General features: G+C 35.0%; 1 protein-coding gene and 1 non-coding gene across 4 annotated transcripts in view; both read left to right on the top strand.

Moving 5' to 3' along the window:
* The window catches only part of LOC125053572 (armadillo repeat-containing protein 2), a 34,032-nt gene that overhangs the window by 19,768 nt on the left and 397 nt on the right, over positions 1 to 13,867 (top strand). For all 3 annotated transcript variants that reach the window (XM_047654974.1, XM_047654973.1, XM_047654972.1), the window contains exons 7-20: positions 2,324 to 2,453; positions 4,206 to 4,407; positions 5,151 to 5,253; positions 5,789 to 5,961; positions 6,473 to 6,669; positions 7,017 to 7,185; positions 7,858 to 7,972; positions 8,496 to 8,545; positions 9,738 to 9,869; positions 10,513 to 10,657; positions 11,101 to 11,244; positions 11,577 to 11,810; positions 12,429 to 12,490; positions 13,745 to 13,848. In XM_047654974.1, the coding sequence (XP_047510930.1) occupies positions 2,324 to 2,453; positions 4,206 to 4,407; positions 5,151 to 5,253; positions 5,789 to 5,961; positions 6,473 to 6,669; positions 7,017 to 7,185; positions 7,858 to 7,972; positions 8,496 to 8,545; positions 9,738 to 9,869; positions 10,513 to 10,657; positions 11,101 to 11,244; positions 11,577 to 11,810; positions 12,429 to 12,490; positions 13,745 to 13,848 (1,960 nt within the window). The remainder of the gene's footprint in view (positions 1 to 2,323; positions 2,454 to 4,205; positions 4,408 to 5,150; positions 5,254 to 5,788; positions 5,962 to 6,472; positions 6,670 to 7,016; positions 7,186 to 7,857; positions 7,973 to 8,495; positions 8,546 to 9,737; positions 9,870 to 10,512; positions 10,658 to 11,100; positions 11,245 to 11,576; positions 11,811 to 12,428; positions 12,491 to 13,744; positions 13,849 to 13,867) is intronic.
* Positions 12,325 to 12,396, top strand: Trnaw-cca. The gene has a single exon. It is a non-coding gene; the product is annotated as a tRNA-Trp (tRNA).

The raw sequence follows: 13,867 nt of genomic DNA on the forward strand, positions 1-13,867 counted from the left end.
ACCTAATACCACTCCGTCACATTTTCTGCTAATATAAATGTATTTTTTGCTATAAATCAATTTTTACTATCATTTAAAAATAAATACCAATATCACAGATAGCAATATAATCAAATAATATAAATATAAATTTTAAATGTTGCACTAGTCATAACAAAATATATAAAAGACAAAAATAATTTTCCTATCAGGAGACAACATCGTGACGGAGTTTGATATTCTAGGGGATACCAGGCTGCGTTTTGGTATAAAACAGGTTTATTTTTCTAAAATAATTTATTTTGTTATACATCTTTTCAGTCTTCATCATTGTCATATAAAATAACATGAGATCAAACTTAGATAATTATTGAAATCACATTTGAGAACCTTTTTCTAAGAGATTCATATTTTAGTAAATTAAATGACTACTCATTCGTTTTATGTAATTAAAGTCTAGTATAGCTTGACATCAAATTAACGTTTCCAAAAACTTAAAATAAAATAATCATTAAGGCATTGATAGAAAGTCTTATTTTTAGTCTGGAATATTGATAGTGGCTCTTCGAACTAGAAATATTGTCTCTTCCCTTTTTATTAACATTCGGAGCCCGGAGTGTTTGGTAAGAAGTACCGCAGACAGCAGTTTGATCAGTTGGATCTTTCGCTTTAAGCGTGGCGAAAGGCTGATCTTCATTGGTTGATTCATCTGGGCTGGATTATGTATACATAATATCGTAAAATCTTTTTCGGGGCATTTTAATTGTGTTCATAATATCAGTGAGCATGAAATCTTCCACATCATGAATTATATCGTCTTCTTTTTCGTTAGATAAGAACACGCCCACAGTATATATATATATATATATATATAGAGCAATAGACGTCGTAAGAACAGAATTGTTCACAGTAAACTAAATACCCTATGGTTTAAGACGAGTTTCCGTGAACATTTGGTGGACTTGCTTTGTTCCTTTCAGGGGCACAATATTATTTGGAATCGTTGTTGCTACCTTTTCTAAGTCTTAGTCTGTCAAAATGAACCGTTTAAATTTGTTGGCATCTTGAAAGTGGATAAGAATTGGAACATCTGCAATATAGTTTCCTCTACCTACTATGGCATCACCTTGGCGTTTCATTGTCCCTCCAACCATCAGAAGGTCCTTTTCCATGCCCTGATTCAAAGAAGTTCCAGGATATTTGGCGAAACCCATAATCTTCGAAAAAATTGTTTGCCATTAGGTAAAAGTGTGACAGAGTTGACATGTGACGTAGGGGTAAAAACTTGTTGCTAAGTCGATAACATTTAAAAGCTGACATAGAATTTATAATTTACTCATTGACAACAAAATATTTCTTATAACGTAAGAGTAGACAACAAAAAGTAACAATAATAATTATATTTTGAATCCATTACTTACGTGACGAAGCGGTAGCCGAATAAAAACACACACCTTCTGTCACAGCTTTCGAGCGATTGACGCGCTGACTTTTGATCTCATAGGGGAAGTGTACCAAGGGGGGGAAGGAGGTCTAAACCTTCAATCACAGGCCACAAAGACGAGCGGCACAAACGCGTATTTCGAAGGACAACCCACGTGACAGAATTTACAAAATAAAACACCAGGCAGTAGGAGACAAGTATTTGATATTTTTTAAATATTTTATTAAAAGTGATAAAAAATAATGGTTGCTATTGCATGATAGGCAATATATTTAGGAGCTATAAGATATTTTTATGTTTTGTGTCATCATACAATTTTTTCGTAATATTATGGATTAAACGCAAGCTGAGGTAGCGGGAGACATAGGGAATTTGTATGAGATACACTTCTGTCACGAGTATTTACTACTTTGTCACGTACTTTTACAATTAAATTATTCAATATATTTGTTATTTGATCGTGCATAGCCATTATGCATATAGTACAGTGCATGTTGAAATACAATTAAGAAAAAAATAATAGTAATTTCCTTGTTTATTTTCTCACTGATTGGTGGAGACAACTAATTGTAGGTTAAAAAGAAGAATGACCCGTTAATGTTTTTTCCTGTATTTTTTTGGGGCGCTTTTAAAGTCAAGTTTTTGAATAATTTTGACTAATTAAAAAAAAATACTATTTTTTTTTGGAAGTGGTAACCCTGGGTAAATTTACTTTTTACTTCTTTATTTTCATTTTTCAATATTTTTCTTTTTTCGGGAGTAATTCATGCTTGCATAAAAAGAGTCCTGTGTGTAATTGTGTGAGCTCATAAATAAATCTGAGAAGAATCCAGCATGGGACAGTCTTCTATCTCCTCTCTACATTCTTATATGTATGTCTATTTGTATACATGTTTTCAGTTCTGAGTCCAGATATAAAAAAGTCCCATTACGGTACCAAGTCGTTGTCGTATGATGGGGCATTGGGTGATGTTGGAGTTAAGCAAATTGCGGTACAGATGCCTAAAACATCACACGATAATTTTTACAGGTAATTGTAATGAATAGACAGACCATAATTTTCGCTTTTTAACTGACTTCTAAAAAGGAAATTTTTAGTGTATGTGATATTATTGGAATTGGTTTATCTATTTAGGCTTGGAGCACGTGTTACGTATATAAAGTCAAAGTCAAATCATTTATTTTAAAATTAAGGGTTGTAAGCATTGATATACAAAAAACCCAAGATGCACAATCAACGTCTAAAAAACGTCCTCAAAAAATGAACGCAACATTCTAAATTGTGCGCTCATTTCAAATAATCTCGCGTCTAATAAGTGGAGTCGATGTTATTTATTTGTGTTTTTTTATAAATAAATTTATGTACTTTTGAACTTTTTTGTGTGTAGTTTTTGACAAATATATTTACGCTATATAAAGTGTAGGTCAGGAGGTAGCCAATTTAACATTTTTTTTTAATTTAAAGAAAAAACTTTTTAACCGGATTAAAGTTATGTATTATTATAAATTTACAACTATTTAACATCCAACACCTTTTGTCTTCAGTCACCGTGACCACGCACGCTGTAAAGCACCCGAAAAGTCGGATAAATTTAAAATTATGTTAAATAGTTGTAAATAAAAAAAGTCATGTTCGACTCCACTCAATACCTTGTCCTACCGACCACGGTCGGTCGTAAAATTTTATTGCTTTATGTACGTATAAACTGCGTTGTAATAACAACTTTAAGCAATTCGCGTAAGGTTGATTTTGCAATAATATATGCTTGTAACATATACTGTTATAGACATACTGTTATAGAAAGGGACAGAAATAGTGTTTCGGGACACTTTCGAGCGTTACTTTTATTCGAGACTGTGCATCTTGGGTTTTTTGTATATCAATGGTTGTAAGTATATATTTTTGTGTATTGTATCATTAAGAAATAAAAACAAAAAATTTCGTCTAAAAAATAAAAACAATGTTTTTGGGGTGGACACCCCTTATCACTTAGGGGTGGTTTGAAAGATAGATAGTAGCCGATTCTCAGCCTTTCTGAGTATGCATAAAAATTTTCATAAGAATCGAGCCGTTTCGGAGGAGTATGGGAACGAACATTGTGACACGAGAATTTTATATATATAGAGATATACAGTCAAACCTGGGTAAGTGAGAACTGGATAAGTGAGAAAACTCTATAAGTGAGAGTAATAGCCGGGACCCGTCATTTTAAGCTCCCAAAACCTCTATTAGCGAGAAACAGAAACCTCTGTAAGAGAGAGTCGTTTTTCCCTCATGCACCTCCGTAAGTGAGACTGCTACTTATCTTTACCTCTATAAGCGACAGTCGGGCTTCATTTATTTACATTATGTCCTTTAAATGCGTTGGAGACGGTCCATCAGTAATTTGAATACGCGGCGCGGCGGTTGTTGATCAAGCAATATTCGACAAAATTTATGAGTTAGAGAGAAACATTCAAAATACAAAAACAGAAACCCAAACGAAATTGACGGTTTTTTTTCAAGTGTACATTAGTACTAAATAAAATAAAATATGTATGTACATAATATGTTGTGCACATTATGCACATAATTTTATCATATTACATATTTACTACATTCGTACTTGCTCCTCCTTACCTCTATAGGAGAGAAACGCTACCCATGTACCTGCATTAGCGAGAAACTCGGGTTAGTGAGAAACCTCCATAAGCGAGAATGAGATTGTGCTCCCTTGAACTCTCGCTTATCCAGGTTTGACTGTATATACAAATATATTGTAAAAATTATAATTTTTTTCAGCATGACACTTTTGGAACTGTCAGAAGCACTGTCACAAAAGTGTGATGCAAATCGGACGAGGGTGTTATTTCAAGCGTTGCAGAACAAGATAGAGATTTCTTCACCAACGGGAAGTCTTAGAGACCTGGTCTTGAGGTCTTTATATACCCATATAGATAGTGATGATGAAGTTTTGGTGGCTATCGCAAGAGCTATGCTCACGGTAAGTGACGGTGTTTTCAATAGTTTTTTTTCTTTTTTTTACAATTCACACCAATTGACCGAGTCCCATGCTAAGCTGGTGAAGCTTGTGTTATGGGTACTAAGCAACGGATATACTTACATATTATAGATAGATAGACATATAAATACATATTTAAACACCCAAGACCTAAGCACAACACCAAATGCTCATCACATCGATGTTCGTCTCAGCCGGGGATCGAACCCGGGACCCATGGATTCGCAGTCAGGGGTACTAACCACTAGACCAATGAGTCGTCGAATTTTATAAAGCACTAGTCTATTATGTTAACGGCACGTAACGACATTTAGAAAGAATGAAAAAAAAAGAAAACATTTATTTAATTAAAGCACCATTTATACTCCATCAAAGGCCGGCAACCCACTAAAATGATTGTCCATGCTGCGATGACTGCCCTTTTTGGGCGTCCGGTAGACTCCTTTGCTTTGTTTATGTATAATTTTAACATCTCTTATCACTATATGTATGTGTAAACTCCTCTTAACGACCGATTGAGGATTTTTTTGTATGCTTTTGTGTGGCGCCTGGATGGTTTAGATTCACAAATCAGCCCGGCAGATGGCGCTATCGGTACTTTCATACTTTGTTTAATATCCTAATCGCTTGAAATATAATTCAGGACAACGTCTATCGGGTCTGCTAGTATTAATTATATCTCGTCAGGTCTTGCAGCCATACAGTCTTATTTTTTTTAATTTTAGATGCGTGTGACCGGTCCACATCTGGCAGCTGCCTGTAAAATGGTGTTTAAAATTGCGAGGAATGATAAAAACGACCACTTCTTTAAGAATAGCAATCTGTTAGGTAACTCCGAATCTGGCATTAATTTATAAAATATATTTTAGTAATGAAGTCCTTGGTTTACATTCTGTATTTTATATTATAATTTAATTACATTTTGAAATTTTATTAATTGCAGATAGATTTCTTGAAAGTTTGTCTAAAAATTTAGTTATTTTTGGGTTGTTTTTGTTAAAGATAGTGTAAGTGATTGGCTTAGAGTGAGCTAAGCATTCCTTTTTTCATAAATGTCATAGAACTGAATAAGTTGATAGAAAATATTATTTCAAAAGTTAAGGTGACAATTTACATTAATGACATGGCCAAACGTTAATTGCCATATCGTTAAACGTTGACAATTCAACTATAATATACACTTTACCATTTATTTTATTATTCCTTATGATTAATGCTTCGATGAGGTCGTTTTTAAGACTGGTTATAAAGGGTTTACGTCGTTTTAATTTCATGAAATACGACCTATCATGAAGCAGCCAAAAGAATTTTTTTAATTTATGGTCTGACCACATGTAAAAGCAAAGACAATGTATTTTAACAGAACTAGTAGTAGAAGGCTGTGGTCGAGCAGAGCCAATATCGGAGAGTGAATGCTGCGTGTACGCAGCCGGGGCTCTACGCTTTCTTGCCTTGGAGCCCACGCTTTGTGCGCTTGCGCATCGTGCGGGGGCGTTACACCTTGCAGCATTGCATTTGAAAATACTTAATAATGCGGTAAGAGTCTATTTATGGTATATGATATAACGATAAAAGATTTTTTAATATTAGTTGGCTCCAGTTCAAACAATTTGTATGACTCAAAACTTGACGGTTAACAAGAGTGGCGGAGAGTTTCTTGCTTTCTTTCTTTTTAAAGACAATTCACACCAATTGACCGAGTCCCATGCTAAGCTGGTGAAACTTGTGTTATGGGTACTAGGCAACGGATATACATATTTAAACACCCAAGACCTAAGCACAACACCAAATGCTCATCATATCGATGTTCGTCTCAGCCGGGGATCGAACCCATGGATTCGCAGTCAGGGGTACTAACCACTAGACCAATGAGTCGTCAAGTAATTAATAATAATAACATAAATTAAAACAAAAACTGCAGGAGGCATTGTGAAATAGGAGCACGCACTTACATTCTCGTGGGAACAACACATAGTTATAGCTCCATATATTCCGTATTAATTAATAAATACTGGTTACCTTGTGGATTTATTCTCGTTTGTACCAGAAAACGGAGAGACCACGCCAAGTATCCGAACAAGCAGTCCACGCTTTGTACCAAGTGACGGGCGCGTTACGTAACCTAGCGAATGCGAACGAGTATTCGCCGTCGTTTGTTTCAAGCGGTGCGCTTGCCGAGCTGCTCGCGGCTTTACAGTTACACACGGACCGGGATGTGCTTACTAATGTTGCCAGATGTCTTAGGTAAAGCTACGTTATAATACATAAAGATATTAGATATAAAAGCCTTTTTGGTCTGGACCTCAGATTTCTGTAACTGTTTGTGGTCGTTTGTTTTTTTAATAGGTATATAGGTGATCAGCCTTCTGTGTCTAATACACGCCGACGTTTTGGGTCTATGGCATGCCAGTTTCCTCCTGTCTTCCTTTACCATACGAGCGATCGAACCTACAAACGTCAAAATACTAATTATTTATTAAACTATAAAAGTCACTGTACTAAAGTATTCATACTTATAATCATATTATAATTACACACAAAAATAATTAAGTTTAAACAAATTAGATTTATAATTAAAATATGTTTTTTAGTGTATTATCAGCTGAAGAGTCATGTTGTGCGTGGCTCTGTGCTTGTACGTGGAGCTCGCGAGCGTTACTGAGCGCGCTCGCTGCGTGTTCGCCGCGTGCGCCACTCGCAGTGCGACTTGCGTATACACTTGGCAATATGGCCGCTGCGGACGAACAGGCATCTATTAATGTATGTGCTTTTAATCTATATTATTTTATTGAAGTACCTTTTTTTATATTTATTTTTACAAAAAACATAAAATTTGATTAGAAAGGCGTAATTTTAATGACAAAAACTTGCATTAAATATTGCTTACCTATAACGTTGCTTAGATATCATTCATATTATACTACGATAATCTTAATATTTATAAATTACGTGTCACGTTGTTTGTCCGCTATGGACTCCTAAACTACCGAACCGATATCAATCAAATTTGCACACCGTGTGTAGTTTAATCCAACTTAAAAGATAGGATAGCTTACATCTCAATTTATACCCGCAATATTATTTTATTGCAAAATATTTGTTTATGATTTGATAGTCACAATTCTAACAGATGGCGCTGTGTTGAAAGTGCCAACGTTTCACATAAGCTACAATTTAATGGCATTACCACAAAAAAAGCATGGTGGTCCCCATGACTGGTGTTCTCCTACCGTTTCCCTTGAATAGTTTGCTACTATGTAATATAACAAAAACCTTAGCCACAGCAACGCTTGGCCGGTCTGCTAGTATAATATATATATTAGTCATAACACATATGACAATATAAACTGTAGTTATACTAACCATTTACCAATAATAGACTCGTAAAACATTTAAGTATTTGTGGTGCGAAAGTATATGTGAAACTTTTAGATTTATAATGAAGAAAACAGTCTGGATGTTCTCCTAACTATTCTGGAGTCATACACGAAACGTACTGAAGGCGATGCAAAGGAGCTTAATACAGATCCTGATTTGCATTTAGTTGGTAAGTTACGTTTAGTAAAATCGAATTACTTGTAATCGCTTATTAGATAATAAGCTCCTTCTGTATTTTTAAACATGTTTTAATAAGATTAAAAAAAACAGTTCTATATTATAACAAAATATATAATAAAGTATAACATTAAAAATTCGGTCTAATTAGTTTCATCATAAAGTTATAAAAACGTAAGAGCAGAGGAAAAACGTAAGAACAGGTGGAAAACGGGCAGGTGGCTCACCTGATGTTAAGTGATACCGTCCATAGACACTTTCATTGCCAGAAGGCTCGCAAGTACGTTGCCGCTTTTCAGCGTGCGATATATCCCTGAGGTCGTAGGTTCGAACCCGACTGTACACCAACTTTCTAAGTGCGCATTTAACACTTTTTCGCATGCCTTTGATCCAAAGTCGAGGCGAAGGCTGACCACCTTGGACCTATTAGAACAAAACAAAATTAGTTACAGGAATCTGAGGCCCAGGCCTAAAAAGCTTTTGTTATCAATATTACAGTGTATTTTATTCACCAGGCTCTGATTTGGGAGGCTCCGATGGCTCCAACGAGGATGTTCTTATAAAGGTAAGAGTAGCAAGTAAATTTTTACTTGATATTTGTGTCTATGATAGAACACGTGAAAAGAAGAAAACCACTTAATAGAATTTGCATGTGTATTTATTTATGGTTCCCCTATACACTTCACGGTTTAGATCGTTGTTTCTTGTAAAAGCAGTAAAGTAATGGAGCTCCTTGCCCCCTTCAATCTTTAGAGTATGACACAGGTTCGTCCTAACATCTATCCAGATCTGTTAAAAAAATACCAACCATAGAGGAAATATTAGAAGAAACAATACATACATAGGTGTTAATGAGAAAAAACATTGTACGAGCCAAGGCTGTACATTTTGCTCACTCAAGCTTTCTTAGTTTTATAAGCGTGGCGATTTCCTAAATCGTCGGAGTTACGCCCCGAGAGTATAGTATAGTATAGCCAGACGCAGGCACTCTCTTCGACTGTTACATTGTATTAATTCGTTACATTAAAAAAAGTATTAATTCGTTACATTAAAAAAAAAAAATGTTTATTATGGAACATAAGATACAGGTCATCACTTATTCCACGTCATTAAATTATTAATCCCTACTCATCGGCAAAGAAGACAGAGGGTGTAGGCCGAGAGAAAAAGCCGGCGTAAAAAAACTCTCGGTACTCTTTTAAAATAGCAAATCATCAAACAACACTTATTTTAAAACAAATATCGCAAATTAGCAGTATTCCCAGGCCCTTTTATCAACTAGATAATCGTTAACTTTATAGTAAGCCTTTTTACACAGCTTTTCTTTAATACATTTTTTTAATTTATTATGGCAGAGATAACAGCGCCTCTGGGATTTTATTAAAGAAGAGTATCCCTTTTCCCAAAAAATAATTACTAACTTTAGATAGTCTAGTACGGGGTAATTGCAGCCAATTACATTTCATTATTTTGCTTATATTCTATTGTTGTACGCGAGTGGTTAATATATAGTACTTAAATCCTCTATTATTTAAAACACCCCGATGGCCCAGGAACCGTGCAAACATAATAATAAGACACTGGCCATATAATTCTTTTTTTTATAGAACAGGGGGCAAACGGGCAGGAGGCTCACCTGATATTAAGTGATACCGCCCGCCCATGGACACTCAATGCCAGAGGGCTCGCGAGTGCGTAGCCACATTTTAATATTTTCCCAAAGACACTAATTGTCTATTTCTTCTTGTTGTCTACAGACTGTACGAGTCATAGCGAATTTGTGTCTGTCGGAGGCGGTTGGGAAGAGTATCGCGGCCACACATTCTGAAAGAACTATTCGCGCGTTATTGGCTTGCCTTGATGTTGCTGAGAAATCGATTGATAATCAGGTATGTTATTAGCTGACACTTTTGTTAGGTTTGTGGAGGAAAGAAGGTGCTATCTTCGACCTAAAGGGAGGATATTTCACCAGTCTATGCTCTGACTGGGTCGAAGGCCTTAGTGACTGCTGTCAAGAGGTTGCTGATATACTCTGTGAGAAATACTTTGTTAGCGCGATTCAGGGTAAGTACGTCATAGATAGTCGTTGTATTTTATATTATACATTTCGTTGAATAACACAAAATATTAATTAAATGTACTAGACTAAATAATAAATGCATAAATCATGATTTGAAGGTTAGTTCCGGAGTGGAACTTTTATACCTACAGCCGTGCGATTCTGTTAATCCGTGAGTTCACCTCGCACTAACAACGCTCCCTTCGTCACTCACGTCATTTTTGGAATCTCATGGTATTATGTTAAGCAATTTCACATTACGTCTTTACAAGCGGAGGGAGCTTGTAGTTTATTGTTTATCAGAATGCCAAATCGTAAAATGACTGCTTCACGACTGATTTGAGCGCGACCGCCGCTGCGAAAACCGTTGTGAGAGTTCGAAAAGTGAGTTACAGAATCGCAAGGCTGTTGTTTCCGTGGAAAGCAAAATCAGGAGTACACGGGACTTTGTCTCAAATAAAAAAATGTCTTAGGTACATAATGCAGAAAGCGATCATCCAAATAGACGGGATGAGCTAGCCATGGCGGCCTTAGCGACACTGAACAACGTCACATTCTATTTAGACCCTGCGCCTGCGCCGAGACGACTCGATGACACACTTGATTTGCTTTGCAAAGGTTTGACCTCATTTTACATAATATATCTAACATTATACTTATGTTTGAGAAGTAAGAGTATCCCCATTTCAGAAATCACTTCTGCATTAATTCTCTTAAATTCTCCAAAATTCATTTAAAAGTAATGCTAAAACTTGAGAGAGCTAAAACTTTCTGCAGCTATTTTTTGCCTTTAAGATGTTTGTACAAACAAATTTACAAAGTTTTACAGTACAAAAACCGTATACGTTATACGTAATAATTTAATTGGGTTATACATTAAGGGCCAGCTTCTCAATCGCGACTAACACTATGTAAAAATACAATGCGTTTTTGACATAGGGGACACACTTTGCGCTAAGTCTAGTGTTTTAACCTTACCCTAATAGATTTAATGAAAATTAAAGTAAGTCAATTTTTTTATTCTTAAATTACAAAGAAGTTTATATATATTTTTTATTTAGCAACGTGTCGTTGGGCACAACGCGATGGTGTAGCGTCGTGTGAGGCGGTGCGTGCTCTTGGCAATCTTTCTCGTTCTGCCCGGGCCGCGCAAGTTCTGGTACTAGAGGGCGCTATAGATCTATTACCAAGATTTTCTGTACACGGTAAGTTTTATCCTGTCATTTACATAGACACGGCGTCAAAAAAATCGCACCTTTCCTAAAATTCGTGTCAAGATTATAACTCCTAAGATCCTTCCTGTACCCTATCATTATTAGTATCAATGAAATCCCCTATTTGAAAACGGTAGGAAATTGGCCACCACCCCCATAAAAAAAATCTGGGAGAATGTATAAAAATTGAAAACTATTTACTATATTGATATTTCTAAGGCGCTGTAATAGAAACAAAATAGTTTCAATCAAGTACGAGGTATTTCTTCATTGCTAACAAATTTTAATAAAAGTGGCTTTTAATATCTTGTTTTATTACACAGAGGAGGCAAGTGTTCGCTTTGCGGCCGCGGGCCTTTTAGTAAACGTATGCGGTGCGGGTTGTAATACAAGCGAAGGGGCGAAAACCGCAGCGCACGCTTTAACCGCAGCCGCGGAAATGGCGGATGCGCCGACGGCCGCGTTGCTTGCCCGCGCCTTGTGGAATGCGCACGCGCACGCTCCGCTGCTACCTGAGTGTGCGCGTGAGGCGGCTGATGCGCTAGCAACGTTTATAGGTTTGTTCCTAATTTTATTACGAGATCTGTACCCTGAGAATTTTAATTAAAATACGTTTTATTTATATAATTTTTATTGATAAAAGAATACATAAATAGAGATTTAATAATAAAACAAATAATTTATAATGGCAACTCCAATGCCCAAAAGGTTTTCTTTTTGGTATATTCTTAGGCTAGACTAAAAAGTTTACGAAAAATTTAATGTCTAAAATTATTGATTTCAATCTTTTGTAAAGTAATTAATCAATTTAAATTAATAATTAAAATTTTAATCAATAATTGTAAAGTAATTCTTCTTTAACAAACAAAGTACTTTTCGACTCACTGAAGTTATTATGGTATTTAAGTATAAAAATATGATCTAATATAGTGTTGATAGGAATTTTTTTGGTTCAACCATTCTTAGATATGAAAAATAAAAAATTGTTCACGCATATTGGAATGTAATTATTAGATCTAAATTTAATATAGTACATCGTAATCGGTCAATAAATTCAGCTCATACTGTCAAGACTCCGTGGCGCAACGGTAGCGCGTCTGACTCCAGATCAGAAGGTTGCGTGTTCAAATCACGTCGGGGTCACATGTTCATTTTTTTTCACTTTTTTATTTCAGACGATGATTCTATATTTAGCATCTGCGAAGTATCAAGAAAAAGTGACTCAAATAAACAACACGTATGTTATTTTTTTCTACATTTTAACGATATATTTTATATTTTGTCGCATATAAATTAAGATCGGGTGAAACAATTTTATTTTACAGTATTTGTTACATTAATAATGCAATGATAGTGTAGCAACCCCAAATATTTTTCAAACGAATTATTTATATCATCAACTTTATGCTAATGAATCCATTATCTTAGTTATCATTATATGATTAATAATGATTCACAGAATTTATCATTATATGATTAATTAACATTTATTATATAATTTCCATTGTAGTACGATTAAAGACATTAATAATTAAAACGAATGTTTCTCGAATAATTTTTACCTTCCGTTCGTCGACGAGCCTACGTCACCAAACTCTCTTCCGTATTAAAGGTTTAATATATCCGTCAGCGTAATTAAACGCTATTATTTATTCAAGTAGTAAATAACAATGTATTATATCTAAGTAACCTATGCCCTACAATTGTGCTCTAACATAAATAGTGGACATTAATAATTACGGGATGTATGCAAGAAGAGTCCGAAGGTAACAGAGGTTCAAGGACTCACGGTTTCTCAAAGCTACCTGGCTTACTACGATAATAAAGGGTTTGAAGTCTTCGCCACTTTGAGATGATTTAAATGTGCAATCATAACTTGCATGCAATAATATCTTACCTATCTACTTTACACATGTATAATATTATTTTTGTGCGGGCACCTTCAGCTATAAACATTTAGAGCCACCGAGTAAAATTTGTCAGTGATCGACTAATGTTAAATGATAATAAACAACAACAGGCGCATGTTGACAGAAAGTAATGAAATAAACGTAATTTATTTCAAAATATACTTAATTATCGTCGCTGTAGAATGGTAACCTTGTATATCCAGAGAACCAAACATTACCGGAAACGAAAACAATGTTTCATTTCGTCAATGTTCGTTAATATATTAATATGTGTTTTTGTCCATAGTTTTAAATGGTAAAATTTATATAAATAAGTCCTTACTTCATGATTATACCAGTTAAATGACATAAGAGTCTAAGAATAAAAAATAAATCGTTTTTTTACATACGAGGAGAATGAAATTCTACAGTGACGTTATACTGGTTTAGTTTTTAAGAATCAGGAGGTTATACAGTATACTCTAACTAAAGGCGAGAGGTATTGTAAAACGTGAAGCATACATTAACTCAATCTCATTATTTGCAAAGTTTTTTTTAAGAAGTTTTGACTGAAGTCTCAGTTACCTAAATGTTTTATTTAGGTTAAATTCGCCGCAGAGCAAGGGGACAATGTATCAAACCAAAATGGGAATGAAAATGACCACCAATTTCAAAATAGTTCTGACGAAGAAGCTGATAGAACTGGGTAAGATATACGGCATATG

Source organism: Pieris napi, chromosome 11 (assembly GCF_905475465.1).
Source record: "Pieris napi chromosome 11, ilPieNapi1.2, whole genome shotgun sequence".
In the NCBI taxonomy this organism is placed as follows: domain Eukaryota; kingdom Metazoa; phylum Arthropoda; class Insecta; order Lepidoptera; family Pieridae; genus Pieris; species Pieris napi.